The sequence below is a fragment of the Macaca thibetana genome, chromosome 1, assembly GCF_024542745.1.
Source record: "Macaca thibetana thibetana isolate TM-01 chromosome 1, ASM2454274v1, whole genome shotgun sequence".
Lineage (NCBI taxonomy): Eukaryota > Metazoa > Chordata > Mammalia > Primates > Cercopithecidae > Macaca > Macaca thibetana.
Genome location: NC_065578.1, coordinates 150,317,006 through 150,336,752, shown reverse-complemented (window position 1 = coordinate 150,336,752; position 19,747 = coordinate 150,317,006). Strand labels below are relative to the sequence as shown.

Genomic DNA, 19,747 nt, shown 5'->3' with positions numbered 1-19,747 from the left:
CTGCAATATGATATGCTCTCAATTTTTTTATTTTTTATTTTATTTTTTTGAGACAGAGTCTGGCTGTGTCACCTAGGCTGGAGTGCAAAGGCGCAATCTCGGCTCACTGCAACCTCTGCTTCCCGAGTTCAAGCGATTATCCTGCCTCAGCCTCCCAAGTAGCTGGGATTACAGACACCCGCCACCACAACCAGCTAATTTTTTTGTATGTTTAGTAGAGACAGAGTTTCACCATGTTGTTCAGGCTGGTCTCGAACTCTTGACCTTGTGATCCGCCCTCCTCGGCCTCCCAAAGTGCTGGGATTACAGGCATGAGCCAATGGTGGCTCAAATATTTTTAAATAAGTGAAGGGAAGCAGTAAGTCTTAAACTGACTACAATTGAGAAAAATATTTTATCTTTCAATCTGCTCTTTGGAATGGATATTGGATATTATATACCTTTCCACAATTTTTTTTTTTTTTTTTTGAGACAGAGTCCCACTCTGTCACCCAGGCTGGAGTGCAATGGCGTGATCTCGGCTCACTGCAACCTCCACCTCCTGGGTTCAAGTGATTCTCCTGCCGCAGCCTCCTGAGTAGCTGGGATTACAGGCACCCACCACCACACCTGGCTAATTTTTCATATTTTTATAGACAGGGTTTCACCATGTTGACCAAGCTGGTCTCGAACTCTTGATCTCAGATGATCCGCCTGCCTCAGCCTCCCAAAGTGCTAGGATTACAGGCGTGAGCCACCACGCCTGGCCTCCTTTCCACAGTTTTTTGAGAAACATATTTTTCTCCTTTAACTTGTAAATCTACTAAATACCATCCAGAGATTTCCTAATGTTGAACCATTCTGAAAAATAGGAATAAACTCTTTTGGCCTGGAACAAGTCTTTCTGCATTCTATAGGAACATCCTCTCTCCTCAACTGAAAGGCAAAAAGGGATCTGCTGCCTCCCTTCCCACACACCCCAGCATATGGTGACCTTCCTTACTAAAGAAAATGGTTCTTATTCTAGCTCTTTTTTCTTTTTTTCTTTTTTTTTTTTTTTTTTTTTAGGTTAGAGCAGAAGTTTAATAAGCGAAAGGAAGAAAGCCCTCTGGATCAGAGAGGGGTCCCAGAAAGATGGGTTGCCCTCTTATTCTAGCTCCTGTCTTTATTTGAGTAAGAATCAGATGAAATTGTATTCTTCTTTAAAGAAGTGTTATCAGCTCTTTTCTTTCATTATTGTGCAACTAAGAGTTCATTTAATCACTTTGCTGCTTGCTCTTTACCTCTGGTTCACTATTCTCCTTCATAATCCCTTCCGTACTTTGCTATTGTACATTTCCTTCCCCTCTCCAAGCCTGCCTTCTAAACTAAACATAAAGAGAAATCCTGTTTTCGCATGGTCAAGCGACACTCATACTTTAGAGTTTAATTTCTTGCCTTTGCCCTTTCTTGCCCTTTTGTGCTTTTGACAGAATACTTCAAAGCAGCATATGTGAATTTTCATTTCATTTATAGGATCGGAGTAACTTGGAACGGGTTTCCAGAGACTGTTCTATGCTTGTTAGAGCTTAGCTTTTCAAGCATAGGCAAATCTCACTGTCCTTTATAAATTATAACAAAGTCAGTACTGATAATTACAGAGTCAGTCAAAAAGATAAAATGGAAAGAGATGAGATAATTCAAGGATTACCAGTGCTACAAGTTTAAACATAGGACTCCAAGCAAACATACCCTAATAAGACCTCCTGAAACCCTTCCTCTTTGGCTAATTCTGAAACACACATATCTCCAAAAAAGATGACTTATTTGGTGAGCATTCCTGTAATTCATGAAAATCTGTAGTATTTATGCCTTAGGTATTAAAAATGGTACAAATAACTTCTCATTTCTCAGTTCAGTAGTTTAAGTTATACATATTGAGGCTGGGTACAGTGGCTCATGCCTGTAATCCTAGCACTTTGGGAAGCTGAGGCGGGCGGATCTCGAGATCAGGAGTTCAAAACCAGCCTGGCCAACATGGCGAAACCCTGCCTCTACTAAAAACACAAAAATTAGCTGGTCGTGGTGGCATGCACCTGTGGTCCCAGCTACTCAAGAGGCTGAAGCAGGAGAATCACTTGAACCCAGGAGGTAGAGGTTGCAGTGAGCCAAGATTGTGCCACTGCACTCCAGCCTGGGCAATAAGACATAAGACGAGATTCAGTCTCAAAAAAAAGTTGTACATGTTGAGAACCATGCATAGCATGTAAGAACAGAAAGTGCTAAGAGCCTAATTCGTGCACAAGACTTTTCTGTGGATTACTTCTGAGGCCCAAGTAATTTAAATTGTATAAATTCTTCCAGCTAATGTGTTGTACATTTAGAACTATAATACCCTGACTTCCATCCCAGCACTGTTTTCTGAGTATCACAATGCCTCCCAGTCTGCTATCTACATGAGCTTAAGTGACATCCTTCACAGGCCATCCTTAGAATATTGCAAATCAGGAACTCTGAATTGGGGGGCTGGCTTCTGAGTGTATAGGCAATAAATGAGGGAAGTATAAGGGATGGAGAAGGGATCTTGCAGTTCACATGGATGGACATTAGACAGGTTTGTTGTTTTTGTTTTGTTTTGTTTTTGGTCACCCCATATATGAGTTCCCTTTGTGTGGGGAATGCCTCACCTTATTAAGCAGAACCTGCTTCCCACTATAGAAGTTAAAACCGCCAAGCAATCACTTTCCAGCCTCTCTTGCAAACAGGACACTGATTTTTAAAAGCCAGGACTGAGCATACTCCATGCTCACAAGCGTGGGCAGTGTGGCAGGGATTTTAATGGCAATATTCTGAGCCTAGTTTGCAGAAGTTGGCAGTGTTAGCCACACAGTCTATGCCCAGTGTCTGTGGCAGTGGAGTCTCTATGGTTTTTGTTTACTGGCATGAGTTTGTTTTGTCATCCCTCCTAGAGATTTTATGAACTATTCAATATCCTTCAGTAAATTCCTTTTCTGCTTAAATTAGCCAAATTTGGCTGGGAACAGTGGCTTGCACCTATAATCCCAGCACTTTGGGAGGGCACGGCAGGGGGATCACTTGAACCTAGGAGTTCAAGACCAGCCTGAGCAACACAAGGAGACTCTGTCTCTACAAAACATTTAAAAACTTGCCAGGCATGGTGGTGCATGCCTGTGGTCCCAGCTACTTGGGAGGCTAAGGTAGAAGGATCGCTTGGGCCCAGAAGGTCAAGTCTATAGTGAGCCATGATTGTGCCACTGCACTCCAGCCTGGGTGACAGAGCAAGATTCTGTAAAAAAAAAAAATTAGCCAAATTTGGTTTCTGATGCTTGCTTTTTTTTTTTTTTTTTTCCTTGAGACAAAGTCCCTCTCTGTCTCCCAAGCTGAAGTGTACTGGTACGATCTTGGCTCACTGCAACCTCTGCCTCCCGGGTTCAAGCAATTCTCCTGCCTCAGCCTCCTGAGTAGTTGGGATTACAGGTGCACACCACCACGCCCAGCTAATTGTTGTGTTTTTAGTAGAGACGGGATTTCTCCATGTTGGTCAGGCTGGTCTCGAACTCATGGCTTCAGGTGATGTGCCAGCCTCAGCCTCCCAAAGTGCTGCAATTACAGGCATGACGCCCAGTCATGATACTTGCATTTTCAAGAACCCTGTTTAATGAGAAAATCAATACCCCGAAGTAGTTGTCATCAAGAGACCCTTAGGAAAATGAAGGAAAATAGGAAAGAAGGAAGAGAGGGAAATCTGGCATTGGTTATATGGCCTGCATAGGTCTCCAGGCAGCAAAATTCCAATTAATTTAAAGGATGTGACACTGGAAGGCTATGGAAGATGCTGATCAAACTTGTGAAAGCATTTTAAATTCTTATGGCAAGAAGGATACGTATTGACTCGGGGGCAACCAAGGGATGCACTACAATGAACATTTTTTAATATTTTTGGTTCTACTTTTCATATAATAAAGTGAGAAAGCCCTCATTTTATGAGGCAGAACCCATCTTCCACCCTAGAAACTGAAAATGCCAAATACTTACTTTCCCAGTGTTCCTCACTATTATGGCAAATACATGACTTAAGTTCCACCAATCAGAGGTACACAGCCCAGATTTTGAGTCAGAAGCCAGGAATATAAAGAAACCAACTGCATGGGACTTTGTGCTGGTGTGGGAAGTAGCAACTGCACCCATTTTCAGAGGCAGTAGTGGCATTGATCCTAGTAGCTGTATCCAGTGTCCCAAGGCAGTGAGTCTTCATGGACCAGCCCTGTGACCTGATTTGGAGCACTGTTTCTAGCTCTATAACCTACAAACCTGGTTTTTGACCCTCTTGGAGATTATGTGAGCTACCTAATATATTTAATAAATTTGTATGTTTAAATTAGTCAAGGTTGGTTTCTGTTTCTTAAAACTAAACTCTGACTGATAGAGAAGGCAATCAGTCCACAAAATTCCACCATTCCTAAGATCAAAACTTACCTTCCTCTCTTTCACTCCCATCTTTCATGTATTTTGAGGCTTCTTTCTTGATTTTAAAATGTCAGGATAGGGAATAAGAACTTTGAATTTTCCAGGAATTGCTTAACCTCAACCCCAGAGATGGTCTTGAGCCATTAAACCCTTAGGGGTAGTTATGCCTTGCAATTCATCAATAGCCACAATTCACTGCTTATGTAATACTCATGTCATTATAAAAAGCCCTCTTGTTGAGGCCAGCAGTGGTGGCTCATGCCTGTAATCCCAGCACTTTGGGAGGCTAAGGTGGGAGGATCACTTGAGATAGAGCTCTAGACCAGCCTGGCCAAATGGTGAAACCCATCTCTACTAAAAATACAAAAAGTAGCCAGGCATGGTGGGTGTGCCTGTAGTCCCAGGTACTCAGGAGGCTGAGGCACGAGAATCACTTGAACGCGGGAGGTGGGGTTGAAGTAAGATGAAATCAAGCCACTGCACCTGAGCCTGGGTGACTGAGCAAGACTCTGTAAAAACAAAACAAAACAAAACAAAACAAAAACCCTTTTGTTGGAAACTCAGAAGAAAAGTCAGGAGTCAGGAATTAATTTGACCAGAAAGAATACACCCACTGGAATCAAACAAAGGATCGAGTCTGAAATTGTAGCCTAAAACCCCACACAAAATAAGTCCTAGGGGAACTTCTCCCCAATCCCCAAAGGTCACAAGAGATCTCCAATAACCCCATTTACCAAGGTTCCTCTCTGGATTTGAGGTATGTCACACAGCTACCTCTACCACCACAACGAAGCTTGTCAATGCAATACTGTCACCAAACAGAAATTTACTGGACTGACGAACACATATTATCAGGGAAATCCATTTTAACAGGGGCCTTCTGAAATCAGTAGCTTCCTATAGAAGGACTCTACATGCAAATATCATTTGAATCTGCTTCCTCTCACTTTCTTATCTGGAACCCAAATGGAAACGTTTATTATTAATAGAAGTTAAGAAGCCTAAAAGCGATCATTGAAATATCTAGTTTCTTGTCTGTGCCAGGGCAGCACGTGGTCCACGCGAAGCAATAGAGATGCTCAGGCTGTGCCCTCAGGGACCAAATGGGAGAGAGCAGCATCTGTGGGGACAGAGAACCCAGACATCAAGCTCTTTGGCAAGTGGAGCACCCATGATGTGCGTGCAGATCAATGACGTTTCCTTACAGGATTACACTGCAGTGAAGAAGTATGCCGAGCACCTGCCTCACAGTGCAGGGCAGTATGCTGCCAAACGCTTCCGCAAAGCTCAGGGCCCCATTGTGGAGTGTCTCACTCACTCCATGATGACACACGGCCGCAACAACTGCAAGAAACTCGTGACCTTGTGCATCGCCAAGCATGCCTTCGAGACCATTCACCTGCTCACAGAAGAGGATTCTCTGTAGGTCCTGGTGAATGCCATTATCAACAGTGGTCCCCAGGAGGACTCCACATGCATTGGGTGAGCCAAGCCTGGACCATGAGATGAGAGGCTGTGGATGTGTCCCCATTGTGCTGTGTGAATTAGGCCATCTGGCCGTTGTGCACAGGCACTCATGAGGCCCTTTGGGGCAGCCCCAAGAGAAGAGAAGAGAAGAGAAGAGAAGAGAAGAGAAGAGGAGAAAAGAGAAGACAAGAGAAGAAGAGAGAGGAGGAGAGAGGAGGAGAGAGGAGGAGAAAGGAGGAGAGAAGAGGAGAGAGGAGAAGGAAAGAGAAAGAGAGAAAGAAAGAGAGAAAGAGAAATAAAGATCTAAAGCTGTGAATAAAATAGCAATTTGGTTTTTTTCTTGGGGGGGTATGTTTTTTTGTTTGTTTGAGATGGGATCTCACTCGACAGATGGACAATCCAAGCTGGAATGCAGTGGCACCATCTTGGCTCACTGCAACCTCTGCCTCCCTGGCTCGAGCCATCCTCCCACCTCAGCCTCCCAAGTAGCTGGGACCACAGGCACAGGCCACCATTCCTGACTAATTTTTGTGTTTGTAGTAGAGTCAGGGTTTTGCCATGTTACCCAGGCTGGTCTTGAACTCCTGAGCTCAAGCAATCATCCCACCTCAGCCTCCCAAAATGCTGGGATTACAGACATGAGCCATTGTGGCCAGACACAAAATTTGTTTTTATTTAAATATTATTAATTTATGTTTAGGGATGGGCTCTTGCTGTGTTGCCTAAGCTTGTCTTGAGCTCCTGGCCTCAAGCAATCCTCCAGCCTCAGCCTCCCAAAGTGCTGGGATTGCAGGCATGAGTCACCACACCCAGCCACAAATAGCAAATTTCTTACAATTCCTCCAGAGTGCCAGTCAGCCTTGCTCTTTACTAAATTTCCCAGAAGCCTACCAAGGCTGCCCTGTGGATTTCCTGAGTCACATCGTAGAGCTGAGATAATGGGTTTCATGTGGGGCCCCCTCTACTCCTCTCTGGTTCTCAAGGGCATGGGTAAGGCTAGAGTCCATCCACCCCAGTGGAATTCAGAGAGAAGGGAATTGGAAATCACAAGCTTTGGCCTGGGTCTTTCAGATGCCAGAGAATCCCCCAGTATAAGGTAAAGGGTTATTCTGTGGGACAGCTTCTGTGATGGTTAATTTGATGTGTCAACTTGGTGAGGCTACATTACTCAGCTAGTTGGTTAAACATTATTCTAGATGTTTCTGTGAAGATATATTGTAAATTAGATTAACATTTAAATCAGTCGACTGTGAGTGAAGCACATTACCCTCTGTAAAGTGGGTTGGTTTTATCCAATCAGTTGAAGGCCTTAGAAATAGAAAAAGACTGACCTCCCCAAGCAAGAAGGAATTCCGCCAGCAGACTGCCTTTGGGCTTTGCAGGGAGCCAGGGCAGAAAAGGAGGAAAGTGTCTGTGATTTAGTGCTACTGAGGAAACCCATGCATTGACAGATTTGAAACACTCCTGGGAGTGGGTAGAGAGAATGTGGACTTTCTGCCATTTCAGGTAAGGTCAGAGTCCCAACAGATATATTGTCTTGTGACTCTTGAGTTTCTGGTTTTAGCCTGAGACTGTTGTAGGGTGTATAGAGGAGGATAAAGTAGAAAATGCCTAAGGTGGTGTTAAAAATGCAAATGCTTGTTCCCCAGTGCCACGAAGAAATAGCACTCCAACATAAATTTAATTTTCTCAGCAAGGCAATTTTTACTTTCTGCAGAAAGGGTGCCCCTCACAGATGGAACAATGGCAAGAGCACACTTGGACAGGGGAAGCGAAGGAGTTCTTATTCCTGATGCAGGTAGTCCCTACTGCTGTGTTGTTCCCCTATTGCCTAGGGTTGGACAGCACAGTCTAAGCTAATTCCGATTGGCTATTTTAAAAAGAGCAGGAGTATGAGCTGGAGTGGCAGGGTGAGTAGTTTGGCGGGAAAGATGGTTAGGAACAGGTGACTAAAGGTGACTTAGGTCAGAGTGGGTGACCAGGCATGACTCAGGTCAGAGCAGGTGACTGGAATGAGTCAGGATGAAGCAGGTGACCAGGGGAACAGATGTGAACTACTAACTAGGACCAGCAGGAAAGTTGTTTACTGAAACTAGAGGCAAGGGGGGGAAGAGAACCAGGAAGTTAAACTTTAAAATGGAGAATCAAAGAATAAGAGAGCTGAACATAATAACCTACTTGGCCGAACGTGGTGGCTCACGCCTGTAATCCCAACACTTTGGGAGGCTGAGGTGGGTGGGTCACTTGAGGTCAGGAGTTCAAGACCAGCCTGACTAATATGGTGAAACCCTGTCTCCACTAAAAATACAAAAATTAGCCAGGTGTGGTGGCACATGCCTGTAATCCCAGCTACTCGGGAGGCTGAGGCAGAAAAATTGCATGAACCCAGGAGGAGGTTGCAGTGAGCCAAGATTGCGCCACTGCACTCCAACCTGGGTGACAAAGCAAGACTCCATCTCAAAAAAAAAAAAAAAAAAAAAAAAAACAGGCTGGGCGCGGTGGCTCACACTTGTAATCCCAGCACTTTGGGAGGCCAAGGTGGGTGGATCACGAAGTCAGGAGATTGAGACCATCCTGGCTAACACCGTGAAACCCCGTCTCTACTAAAAATACCAAAAAAAAAAAAAAATTTAGCTGGGCGTGGTGGTGGGCGTCTGTAGTCCCAGCTACTTGGGAAGCTGAGGCAGAAGAATGGTGTGAACCCAGGGGGCAGAGCTGGCAGTAAGCCGAGATCACACCACCGCGCTTTAGCCTGGGCAATACCTCCAGACTCTGTCTCAAAAAAAAAAAAAAAAAAAAACATGCTAACATACTGATTCTTTGAAGAGAAACTTGGGGTTCATTATATTTAACAGTGGGATCAGGGTGAGGGAAGGTTTCTAGAAGGAGGTGGTATCAAATTAAATGTTGCACAAATTGAAGTTAGGTAAAGAGGAGGTAACAGAATAAGGCAAGTTCACAAGTAGAGAGTCACAAGTAGTTCTATAAAACCAGAGGCACACAGAGGAGGAGGGTGGATAGGGTTAGAGAGAGCTGAGGTTAGAGAATGTGTTAATTGTACTGTCCAGCTAGGTGTGGTGGCTCACATTTGTAATCCCAGCACTTTGGGAAGCTGAGGTGGGAGGATTGCTTGAAGCCAGGAGTTTGAAACCAGGCTGGTCAACATAGCCAAAGTAAAAATATTAGCTGGGCATGGTGGTGCACACCTGTCTTCCCAGCTACTTAGGAGGCTGAGGTGGGACAATTGCTTGAGCAGGAGAGGTTGAGGCTGCATTGAGCCATGATCACCCCACAGCACTCCAGCCTGGGCAACAGAGTGAGACCCTGTCTCAAATAGAAAAAGAAGAAAAAGAAATGTACCGTCCACACCCTGACACTCCTTTACCACCTATGTGTTTATTTCCTATTATTCATCCCAGCTAGAGCCAAAGAAATAATACTGTATTTGATAGTCTTTATTTGAACTTCTGAGTGTGGGGAGACAATTCTCTACAGGACTTCCATGTTTCTGCACATCTAGGGAGCAGAGGCACTGACAACCTTTGTTCCAGATAATCTCTTTGGAAGATCGTGACCCTCTGGAGCAGAGGGCAGGTCTGTTTATCATCCACTATAATGAAGATAATGTCTCCTTCTGGGCAAAGGTTGGGTTTCTTTAAGCTCAGGATTCCTCAGCTATGAGGCACAACCTCCGCGTGTGTGGCATCTACCTGGACATCTTCACATCGCCCTGTGAATCTTGAGGGAGTGGGGGAGGGCAAGGGGAACCAACCCGAACATGAGGCTTGTGTTCCTTGCTGTGCTCTAAGTAGTAAAATCCTTTGCCTCTGAACCAGGAGCCGCATGTCTTCTATAGGTACCCATGACTGCCATGCCAGGATAATCCTTTACAGTTCTTGACACTAGGTATTTGCTTTAAAACAAACAAAAACAGGCCAGACAAAGTGGCTCATACCTGTAATCCCAGCACTTTGGGAGGCTGAGGAGGGCGGATTGCTTGAGGCCAGTAGTTAAAGACTAGCAACATGGCGAAACCCCATCTCTACTAAAAATACAAAAATTAGCATGGCATACCCTTATAATCCCAGCTACTCAGAAGGCTGAGGTGGAGAATCATCTGAGCCCGGGAGGTCCAGCTGCAGTGAGCCATGATCATGCCACTGCACTCAAGGCTGGGTGACAGAATGAGACCCTGTCTCAAAAAAAAAAGAAAAAAAAAAGGCAGACTTTCGCCACGTTGCACAGGGTGGAGGGCAGTGGCTATTCACAGGCATGATCCTAGCACACTACAGCCTTGAACTCCTGGACTCAAGTGATCCTCCCACTCCAGCCTCCTGAGTAGCTGGGACTATAGCTATCTGCCACCACTGCCTGGCTAGGTATTTGCCTTTTGGGAAGTGAAAAATTAGCTGTAGTTCTGTGTTGTTTATTATGATTTTTTTATAACATATTCTCATGGTGGATGAGTCTTATCCACACTGTGCCCTACTATATAGTTCTGGCTGACATAGGGTTTTAAGCCAGCTGACTTATCCATATCCCTTCAAATATCAGAACGCTTTGGCTTTCTATGAATCTGAGCTTCCTGTGGAAGTAGAGGGCAACCAAAAAAAAAGTGAGTGTCTTATTGAAATAAATACAAATGCCAAGAAGCTCTGGGTTCCAGCCCAGGCAGTGCTCTGCTTGGCATATGGACTAGGTTCTTAACCACATAAAGGAACATAAGCCAAGTTAAGATTTGAAGAGGCTCATGCCTGTAATCCCAGCATTTTGTGGGGCTGAGACGGGCAGATCACCCACGGTCAGGAGTTCGAGACCAGCCTGGGCAACATGGTGAAACCCCATCTCTACTAAAAATACAAAAAATTAGCCTGGCATGGTGGCACACACCTGTAGTCCCAGCTACTCAGGAGGCTGAGATGAGAATTGCTTGAACCTGGGAGACAGAGGTTGCAGCAAGCCAAGATCACACTACTGCACCCCAGCCTGGGCAACAGAGCGAGACTCCGTCTAAAAAAAAAAAAAAAAAAAAAAGATTTGAAAAGACTGTGATCCAAGAAGCAATGAAACAGAGGTGATAATAGCCAAACAGGATGTGGCCATGAGATAATTCTAACCATCACCACTGTGGGGATGGACAATGTAATGTAACAGAAAGCCCTGTCTCTAGGCACCTTATATTAGCCTCTCAAATATCTCCTTATTCAAATCATCAAAACTATAACTTTAACAGAGGAAGTTAATCTATCATTTAGAAGCAAGTGTTAACTTTTTAGCCTTCAACCTGATCAGTGGGGTTGGTCAATATATTCCACTGAGTTATAGAAACAAATATAAACTACTATTTAAACATTTTAGATTACTAAGGAGAAGATCGCCCAGGCGTGGTGGCTCACGCCCATAATCCCAGCACTTTGGGATGCCAAGGCAAGTGGATCACCTGAGGTCAGGAGTTCAAGACCAGCCTGACTAACGTGGTGAAATGCCATCTCTACTACAAATACAAAAGTTAGCTGGGCATGGTGGCATGAGCCTGTAGTCCCAGCTTCTCAGGAGGCTGAGACAGGAGAATCGCTTAAACCCAGGGGGCGGAGGTTGCAGTGAGCCGAGATCGTGCCACTGCATTCCAGCCTGGGGAACAGAGCGAGACTCTGTCTCAAAAAAAAAAAAAAAAAGTTGCAGGGGGGAATCACTGTAAAGTAAACTCTTAGGAATTCATCTTTGAAAGTATCTAAAAAACTCAAATCCTCTCTTCAAATCATCTAAGTCTAAATAACAGAACGGAATGAATAAAGATGTAATATGTTTTATGTGACTTAATGTTTTTTGAGGGATCTAGTGAATACTTTTGTTTAGTTTTGTTTATAATTAATAATTTGTAAATAATTTAGGCACACTGACGAAGAATCAAAGAGAAGGTATTTCTGTGTGTCTTTGTCTCTGGAGATGCACTTTATCCAAATATGGCATTATCTGAAAAATAAAAAATAAAAAGTATTTGTTATATAACTTATAATACATTTCATGGTTTTTAAAATAACCCTGGAGGGCAGAGTATTGTGTTTCAGATACAGGAACTATGGTTTAGAAACACCAAATGGGCCGGCCGCAGTGGCTCACACCTGTAATCCCAGCACTCTGGGAGGCTGAGGCCGGTGGATCGCCTGAAGTCAGGAATTCGAGGCCATCCTGGCCAACATGGTGAAACCCCATCACTACTAAAAAAAATACAAAAATTAGCTGGGCGTGGTGGCACACACCTGTAGTCCCAGCTACTCAGGAGGCTGAGGCAGGAGAATCGGTTGAACCCGGGAGGCAGAGCTTGCAGTGAGCTGAGATCACGTCACTGCACTCCAGCCTAGGCGACAAAGCGAGACTCTGTCTCAAAAAACAAACAAACAAAAAATTAGCCGGGTGTGGTGGCGCACACCTATAATCCCAGCTACTCTGGAGGCTGAGGCAGGAGAATCGCTTGAACCCCGGCCAGCAGAGATTGCAGTGAGCCAAGATCAGGCCACTGCACTATAGCTTGTGACAAAGTGACAGAGTGAGACTCAATAAATTAAAAAACAAAACAAAAAACACCAAATGGCTGGGCACAGTGGCTCCCGCCTGTAATCCCAGCACTTTGGGAGGCTGAGGCAGGCAGATTGCTTGAGGTCAAGAACTTGAGACCAACCTGGGCAACATGGCAAAACTCAGTCTCTATTAAAAAAATACAAAAGTTAGCCAGGCATGGTGGCACAGGCCTATAGTCCTAGCTACTCGAGAGGCTGAGAGGTGGGAGGATCGCTCGAGCCCAGGAGGTTGAGGATACAGTGAGCCATGATCACACCACTGCACTCCAGCCCCAGTGACAGAGCAAGACTCTGCCTCCTAAAAAAAAAAAGTCAAATTACTAAAAGCATGATAGTATGCTTTTAGTATAGTATCTTTATTTCATTGGGTAGACCCAGATAAACAAGTTTAAAAATAGTAAATGTCAGCTGGGTACAGTGGCTCACGCCTGTAATCCCAGCACTTGAACAGAGGCAAATGACAGAGGCAAAACTTGAACCCAGGTGTTTTTCATTCTATGTATTTAAATAAACTGCCCCTCTTTTGGGCTCCACATCTCCAAGTGGAAGATTGAAAAGAGGACCTGGAAATCTCCAAAAGAACTTCTTTCCTAGTCTTCACGTCATTATTAATAGAAGCAAAGAGGAGCTCCCAGAACTCCAAATACTCTATGAGAAATCTGTAACATTCCTTCCCCTCAACACACAGGCCTCCCCACCAGGTTAGACCACCACTAGGTTCGACCATCAGGACTAATCTCATTTTGTCCCTTATCCCTGTTTACACTGGACTCCTCAAGGAACCCAGGAGTCCTGGGTCATCCCTCACGCCCTGCATAGTAATAGTAAGTTCTATGGGCAGCAATACACCCTCCATCCAACACTTCCTATCCCCCACCCTGCTGTTTTCTGTTTCCCCATAGCTCTTACCCATTTATCACTATCTGATCTGACATTTACTTTTTTTTTTTTTTTGAGACGGAGTTTCGATCTTGTTGCCCAGGCTGTAGTGCAGTGGTGCAATCTCTGCTCACTGTAACCACCTCCTCCCGGGTTCAAGCGATTCTCCTGCCTCAGCCTCCAGAGTAGCTGGGATTACAGGCGTGCACCACCATGCCCGGCTAATTTTTGTGGGATTTCATCATGTTGGTCAGGCTGGTCTTGAACTCCTGACTTCAGATGATCCACCCGCCTTTGCCTCCCAAAGTGCTGGGATTACAGGCGCGAGCCACTGTACCCAGCTGACATTTACTATTTTTTAACTTGTTTATCTGGCTCTACCCAATGAAATGTAAGCTTTTTTTTTTTTTTTTTTTTAAGAAATAGAGACGGGGCCTCTCTAAGTTGCCCACCCTGGTCTCAAACTCCTGGGCTCAAGGGATCCTCCTGCCTCAGCCTACCAAAGTGTTAGGATTTCAGGCGTGAGCCAGCACACCAAAACCTAAGCTTTCTGAGGTAAAATTTTATTCATCACTGTATTGACAAGCACATAGAAGAGTGCCTGACATAAAGTAAGCACTCACATGTATTTGTTGAAAGAATAAAGAGTAAATGAGTGTTTCTTCCTCTCGCACAGGTATGCAAAGGAAAAGAATACAGTGCCTTCCAATTCTTATGGAATATGTCCAGCAAAATATACTGTATTTTTTTTTTTTTCTTTTGAGATGGAGTCTCACTCTGTTGCCCAGGCTGGAGTGCAATGACGCAATCTTGCCTCATTGCAACCTCCACCTCCCGGGTTCGAGCAATTATCCTGCCTCAGCCTCCCAAGTAGCTGGGACTACAGGCATGTGCCACCATGCTTGGCTAATTTTTATATTTTTTAGTAGAGACGGAGTTTCACCACGTTGGTCAGGCTGGATAAATATACTGTATTATTACTGTCTTGCATTTCTAAAGATTATTCCACAGCAACCATCTAAGGTTGCTGCGAGAAACTCTTAAGTTTGTGAGCCACTGCCCAAGGACATAGCTATTGGTCTCGAGAGGAATGAGGTAAGTTCTACCACTACTTCTGGGAAAGTATATTCCATATCCCAACATTTATTCAATCAGCCAGGAAATGTTTCCTCAGTTCCTAATTTGTGCTAGACACTGTTCTAGGGACTGAGGATAAAGTAGTGAAAAAAGCAGATACCATCCCTGCCTTCAAGGAGCTTGGCCTTCATTAGGGAGTGATAAACACTGTGGTAAAAAAGAAAGCTGGGTAAGGGATTGTAGAGTGTTGAGGAGTGCTGCTTAGATAGGGTGGTTTCTTTTGTTTATGTTTTATTTCAGTAGTTTTTGGGGTAAAGGTGGATTTTGGTTACATGGGTAAGTTCTGTAGCGGTGATTTCTGGGATTTTGGTGCACCCATCATCCGAGCAGTGTACATTGTACCCAATATTTGGTCTTTTATCCCTCGCCCCTCTTTTACCTTTCTTTCCCTTGGGGTTCCTAAAGTCCATTATATCATTCTTATGCCTTTGCATCCTCATGGCTTAGGTCCCACTTATAAGTCAGAACAGACAATATTTGGTTTTCCATTCCTGAGTCACTTCACTCAGAATAATGGTCTCCTGGCAGGGCGCAGTGGCTCAAGCCTATAATCCCAGCACTTTGGGAGGCTGAGGTGGGTGGACCACTTGAAGCCAGGAGTTTGAAACTGGCCTGGCCAACATGGCAAAACCCTATCTCTACTAAACAAACAAACAAACAAAAATAGCCAGGCGTGGTGGCAGGCAATCCCAGCTCCTTGGAAGGCTGAAGCACTTGAACCCGGAGGGCAGAGGTTGCAGTGAGCTGAGATCACGTCATTGTACTTCAGCCTGGGTGACAGAGAGACTCAGCTTTCACAGAATTGAAGAGAGTTAGGGCCTTGCTCTGGGTTAGGCTTTGGCTTAAGGAAATGTTGTGGCTGGGTTGATCTGTCCAGATCACTGAAACTTTCTCCCTATCGGCAATAAGGCTGTTTTGCTTTCTTATCATTTGTGTGTTCACTGAAGGAAATTTTTAATTTCCTTCAAGAGTTTTTCCTTTGCATTGATAATTTGGATAAATGATTGGCACAAGAGTCCTGGCTTTTGGCCTATCTTGGCTTTTGCCATGCCTTCCTCACTAAGCTTAACCATTTCTAGCTTTTGATTTAAAGTGAGATGTAATACTTCCTCCTTTCATCTCAGGTGATCTGCCCACCTCAGCCTCCCAAAATGCTAGGATTATCGGCATGAGCCACCGTGCCCAGCTCTAGAGTTATTTTTGAATAAAACGAACACATGACTCTTACAGATGAACTCTAAACACAGTGGAGAATTTCAGCTTTCTACACCACACTGTATCACACTCTACTCCACTTCCTGAGAGCACTGGGGAAGGGTAAAGTCACAGCCACATCAAATAAGTGAAATCTCAAATGTGGTGATTCTTTTGTTTCTGATCTAAATTAGTAACTTGTTGGTTGTATTAGATATGGTTACACACCCCCTTCTCTTTTTTTCAAATAAATTAAAATATGCTATCTCAGCTACCTGCCTAGACTAAGAAACAAGTATTCACAATGAAGGTATTTATCAGCTCCCCTTCTTCCTTCTATAAAATAATACCACCACCATCACCACCATGCCATCCCCTGCCCCCAACAACTTTCCTCCAGTTTTTTTTTTTTTTTTTTTTTTTTGATAAGGAGTCTTAGTTTGTCGCCTGGGCTGGAGTACACTGGAGTGATCTCGGCTCACTGCAATCTTCACCTCCAGTATTCAAGCAATTCTCCTGCCTCAGCCTCCCAAGTAGCTGGGAGTAAAGGTGCCTGCTGCCATGCCCAGCTAAGTTTTGTATTTTTAGTAGAGATGGGGTTTCACCATGTTGGCCAGGCTGGTCTCAAACTCCTGACCTCAGGTGATTCGCCTGCCTCAGCCTCCCAAAGTGCTGGGATTAGAGGCGTGAGCCATTGTGCCCAGCCCCTCCACATTTTATTAGGGCTTTTTGTATGATGTGTATTATCAAAAGGATCTCCACTGCACCTCAATTTTGCACATGAAATGTGTGTAAAGGCCAGAAAAATTGATGAGATAGCAGGTTTCTGAAGTTTTTGTGGTCTATTGTAATTACTGTAACAACTCTTATCAAAATGTGGTTCTCAGGCCATCAGCATCAGCATCACCTTAGTCTGCTGAGAATGCAGATTTCCAGGCACCTCCTTAGAGCCTACTGAATGAGATGGCTTGAAGCTGGGGCCTGGGACTCTGTATGCATAAAAAAATGAGAGTCTCTGGTCTATAATACATCTTACAATCCACCAGCCTGTTTAATGACACTTTTACCTTCAAATAGATTGCCTTTATGCTATACCAGGGCAATACTCAGGTACCTCTTTCAATCCCAGAAATTATTCCTAATTCTTAGGAATACCTACAAATCCTTCCTATAAATTGGTTAAGAATCGTATCATAGGCCAGGTGTGGTGGCTCACGCCTGTAATCCCAGCGCTTTGAGAGGCCGAGGCGGGCGGATTACCTGAGGTCTGGAGTTCAAGACCAGCCTGACCAACATGAAGAAACCCCGTCTCTACTAAAAATATAAAAAAATCAGTCAGATGTGGTGGTGCATGCCTATAACCCCAGCTACTTGAGAGGCTGAGGCAGGAGAATCGCTTGAACCCGGGAGATGGAGGTTGCGGTAAGATGAGATCGTGTCATTGCACTCCAGCCTGGGCAGCAAGAGCAAAACTCTGTCTCAAAAAAAAAAAAAAAAAAAACACAGTCCTATCATAGGCTGGGTGTGGTGGCTCATGCCTGTAATCCCAGCACTTTTGGAGGCCGTGGTGGGTGGATCACCTGAGGTCAGGAGTTTGAGACCAGCCTGGCCAACAAGGTGAAACCCCGTCTCTACTAAAAAATACAAAACAATTAGCCAGGCGTGGTGGCAGGCGCCTGTATTCCCAGCTACCTGGGAGGCTGAGGCAGAAGAATCGCTTGAACCCGTGAGGTGGAGTTTGCAGTGAGCCGACATGGTGCCATTGCACTCCAGCCTGGGTGACAAGAGCAAAACTCCGTTTCAAAAAAAAAAAAAAATCCTATCATAACTTCTTACTTTTTGGTGGAAAGTGCTTTCTCTCCGCGTGAGCAAGGAGACTCAGCTTGACCCAGGAGCTCCTGCCACTGTCGGGAATAGGCTCTTTGGTTGTGGTATGAGTAAAGGACTGACAGGCACTCGGGAAGTGCCTCTTTTGAACTCTCAGTAAGCTGACTTGATTGCTTCGTTCCACCAAGCAGTTGGATTCACGCTTTTTGTTTATCTCCTCCAGGAGATGTTGTTTGCTTACTCCATGTTTTTTAATTATTTCAATGGTTCTGTTTATAGATGCCATTATGCTCACAAACCAATTGTCAAGCGATTCTTGCTGTCCTACAAACAAAAGAAAAAATACTTTTGATTGTCTTTTTGACTCAGAAGCCAGTATTCACAATCACGTTGACCAGTTTCTCTTTTTTCCTTCTATACAATAACATCACCACCCACCACCACCAAGCCTCCCACCCCACGCTTCAATTTTTTATGTACTTTTTTTTTTAGACAGGGTCTTGCTCTGTCTCCCAGGCTGGCACGCAGGGCATGATCTCAGCTCACTGCAACTTCTACCTTCCAGATTCAAGTGATTCTTGTGCCTCAGCCTCCTAAGTAGCTGGAATTACAGGCTTGTACAACCATGCCCGGCTAATTTTTCTGTTTTCAGTAGAGATGGGGTTTCACCATGTTGGCCAGGCTGGTCTCGAACTCCTGGTCTCAGGTGATCTGCCTACCTCAGTTTCCCAAAGTGCTGGGATTACAGGTGTGAGCCACCATGCCCAGTCAGCATACCTCACAATTTTTTTTTTTTTTTGAGACGGAGTCTCACTCTGTCACCTAGGCTGGAGTGCAGTGGCTTGATCTCAGCTCACTGCAATCTCCGCCTCCTGGGTTCAAGCAATTCTGCCTCAGCTTCCTAAGTAGCTGGGATTACAGGCATGCACCACCACGCCCGGCTAATTTTTTTTTTTTTTTTTGTATTTTTAGTAAAGACGGGGTTTCACCATATCGGCCAGGTTGGTCTCGAACTCCTCAACTTGTGATCCACCTGCCTCGGCCTCCCAAAGTGCTGGGATTATAGGCATGAGCCACTGCGCCCGGCCACACCTCACCTTTTATTATTGTTTCTTAAGGGTTTTATTTTTTGTTTTTTAGGTTTTCTTCAAGGGTAAGAAAGGTTAAAAAGGTATGGTAAGAGGATATATTATTGTTTTTGAAAATTATACTATGCATTGTTTTTTGCTTTTAGAAGCATTTATTATTTCTTCTGATTATAAAAATAATACATGTTTATTACATATATTAATAATGTAATAGATAAATAATACATGTTTAAATACATGATTATAAAAAATGGGATACATATTCATGGTAGATAATTAAGAAAATACAGAAAAACATAAAGTAGAAAAGTTAAAATTACTCTTTTTCCAGAGACATCCATTAATATTTTGGGTATTACTTTCCCAATAAGTATCCAAAGGGATTTTAATTTTAAAAAGTGGTGGCCAGGCACTGTGGCTCATGCCTGTAATCTCAGCACGTTGGGAGGCCGAGGCGGACAGATCACGAGGTCAGGAGTTCAAGACCAGCCTGGCCAACATAGTGAAACCCCGTCTCTACTAAAAATTAGCCGGGCATGGTGGCAGGCACCTGTAATCCCAGCTACTCCGGAGGCTAAGGCATGAGAATCACTTGAACCCAGGAGGCAGAGGTTGCAGTGAGCCAAGATCACGCCATTGCACTCCAGCCGGTGTGACAGTGTGAGACTCCATCTCAAAAAAAACAAAGTGACCAGGCACAGTAGCTCACGCCTATAATCCCAACACCTTGGAAGGCCGAGGTGGGAAGATCACTTAAGCCTGGGAGGTGAAGATTGCAGTGAGCTGAGATTGTGCCATTGCACTACAGCCTGGGTGACAGAGCAAAATTTGGAAAGAGAGAGAAATATTCAGAACTGATAAATGATATAGTTCACAGTCTCAAGAAGCTCAAACAATAGGAGTCAGGATTTTTAAAAAGCCCACGCTGAGATTACAGTGAATTTAAAAAGAAAAGAAAATCTTAAAAGCAACCAGAGAATAAAAGGAGGGGCAATTGAACCAACAGCTGACTCCTCAACAAGCAAAAATATAAGCCAGAAGACAAAGAAATGGGGCCTGGTGTGGTGGCTCACACCTGTAATCCCAGCACTTTGGGAGGCTGATGTGGGTGGGTCACCTGAGGTCAGGAGT

The 19,747-nt window shown here is 44.3% G+C and overlaps 2 protein-coding genes across 4 annotated transcripts in view; one reads left to right on the top strand and one right to left on the bottom strand.

The window, feature by feature from the left end:
* Nucleotides 1-5,468: 5,468 nt before the first annotated feature.
* Nucleotides 5,469-6,099, top strand: LOC126937975 (40S ribosomal protein S5-like). Its single transcript, XM_050761941.1, has one exon. It carries the CDS (start codon nucleotides 5,522-5,524, stop codon nucleotides 5,870-5,872), a length of 351 nt encoding a protein of 116 aa, XP_050617898.1. The 5' UTR covers nucleotides 5,469-5,521; the 3' UTR covers nucleotides 5,873-6,099.
* A 5,604-nt stretch (nucleotides 6,100-11,703) lies between these two features.
* The window catches only part of SPATA45 (spermatogenesis associated 45), an 800,921-nt gene continuing 792,877 nt past the window's right edge, over nucleotides 11,704-19,747 (bottom strand). For 2 of the 3 annotated variants that reach the window (XM_050761974.1, XM_050761968.1), the window contains exons 2-3: nucleotides 17,538-17,852; nucleotides 11,704-11,886 (exon numbers count right to left, since the gene is read on the bottom strand). In XM_050761974.1, coding sequence (XP_050617931.1) covers nucleotides 11,867-11,886; nucleotides 17,538-17,814 — 297 coding nt within the window. In that variant the 5' untranslated portion in view covers nucleotides 17,815-17,852 and the 3' untranslated portion in view covers nucleotides 11,704-11,866. The remainder of the gene's footprint in view (nucleotides 11,887-17,537; nucleotides 17,853-19,747) is intronic. The other variant, XM_050761957.1, reaches the window with a different exon arrangement.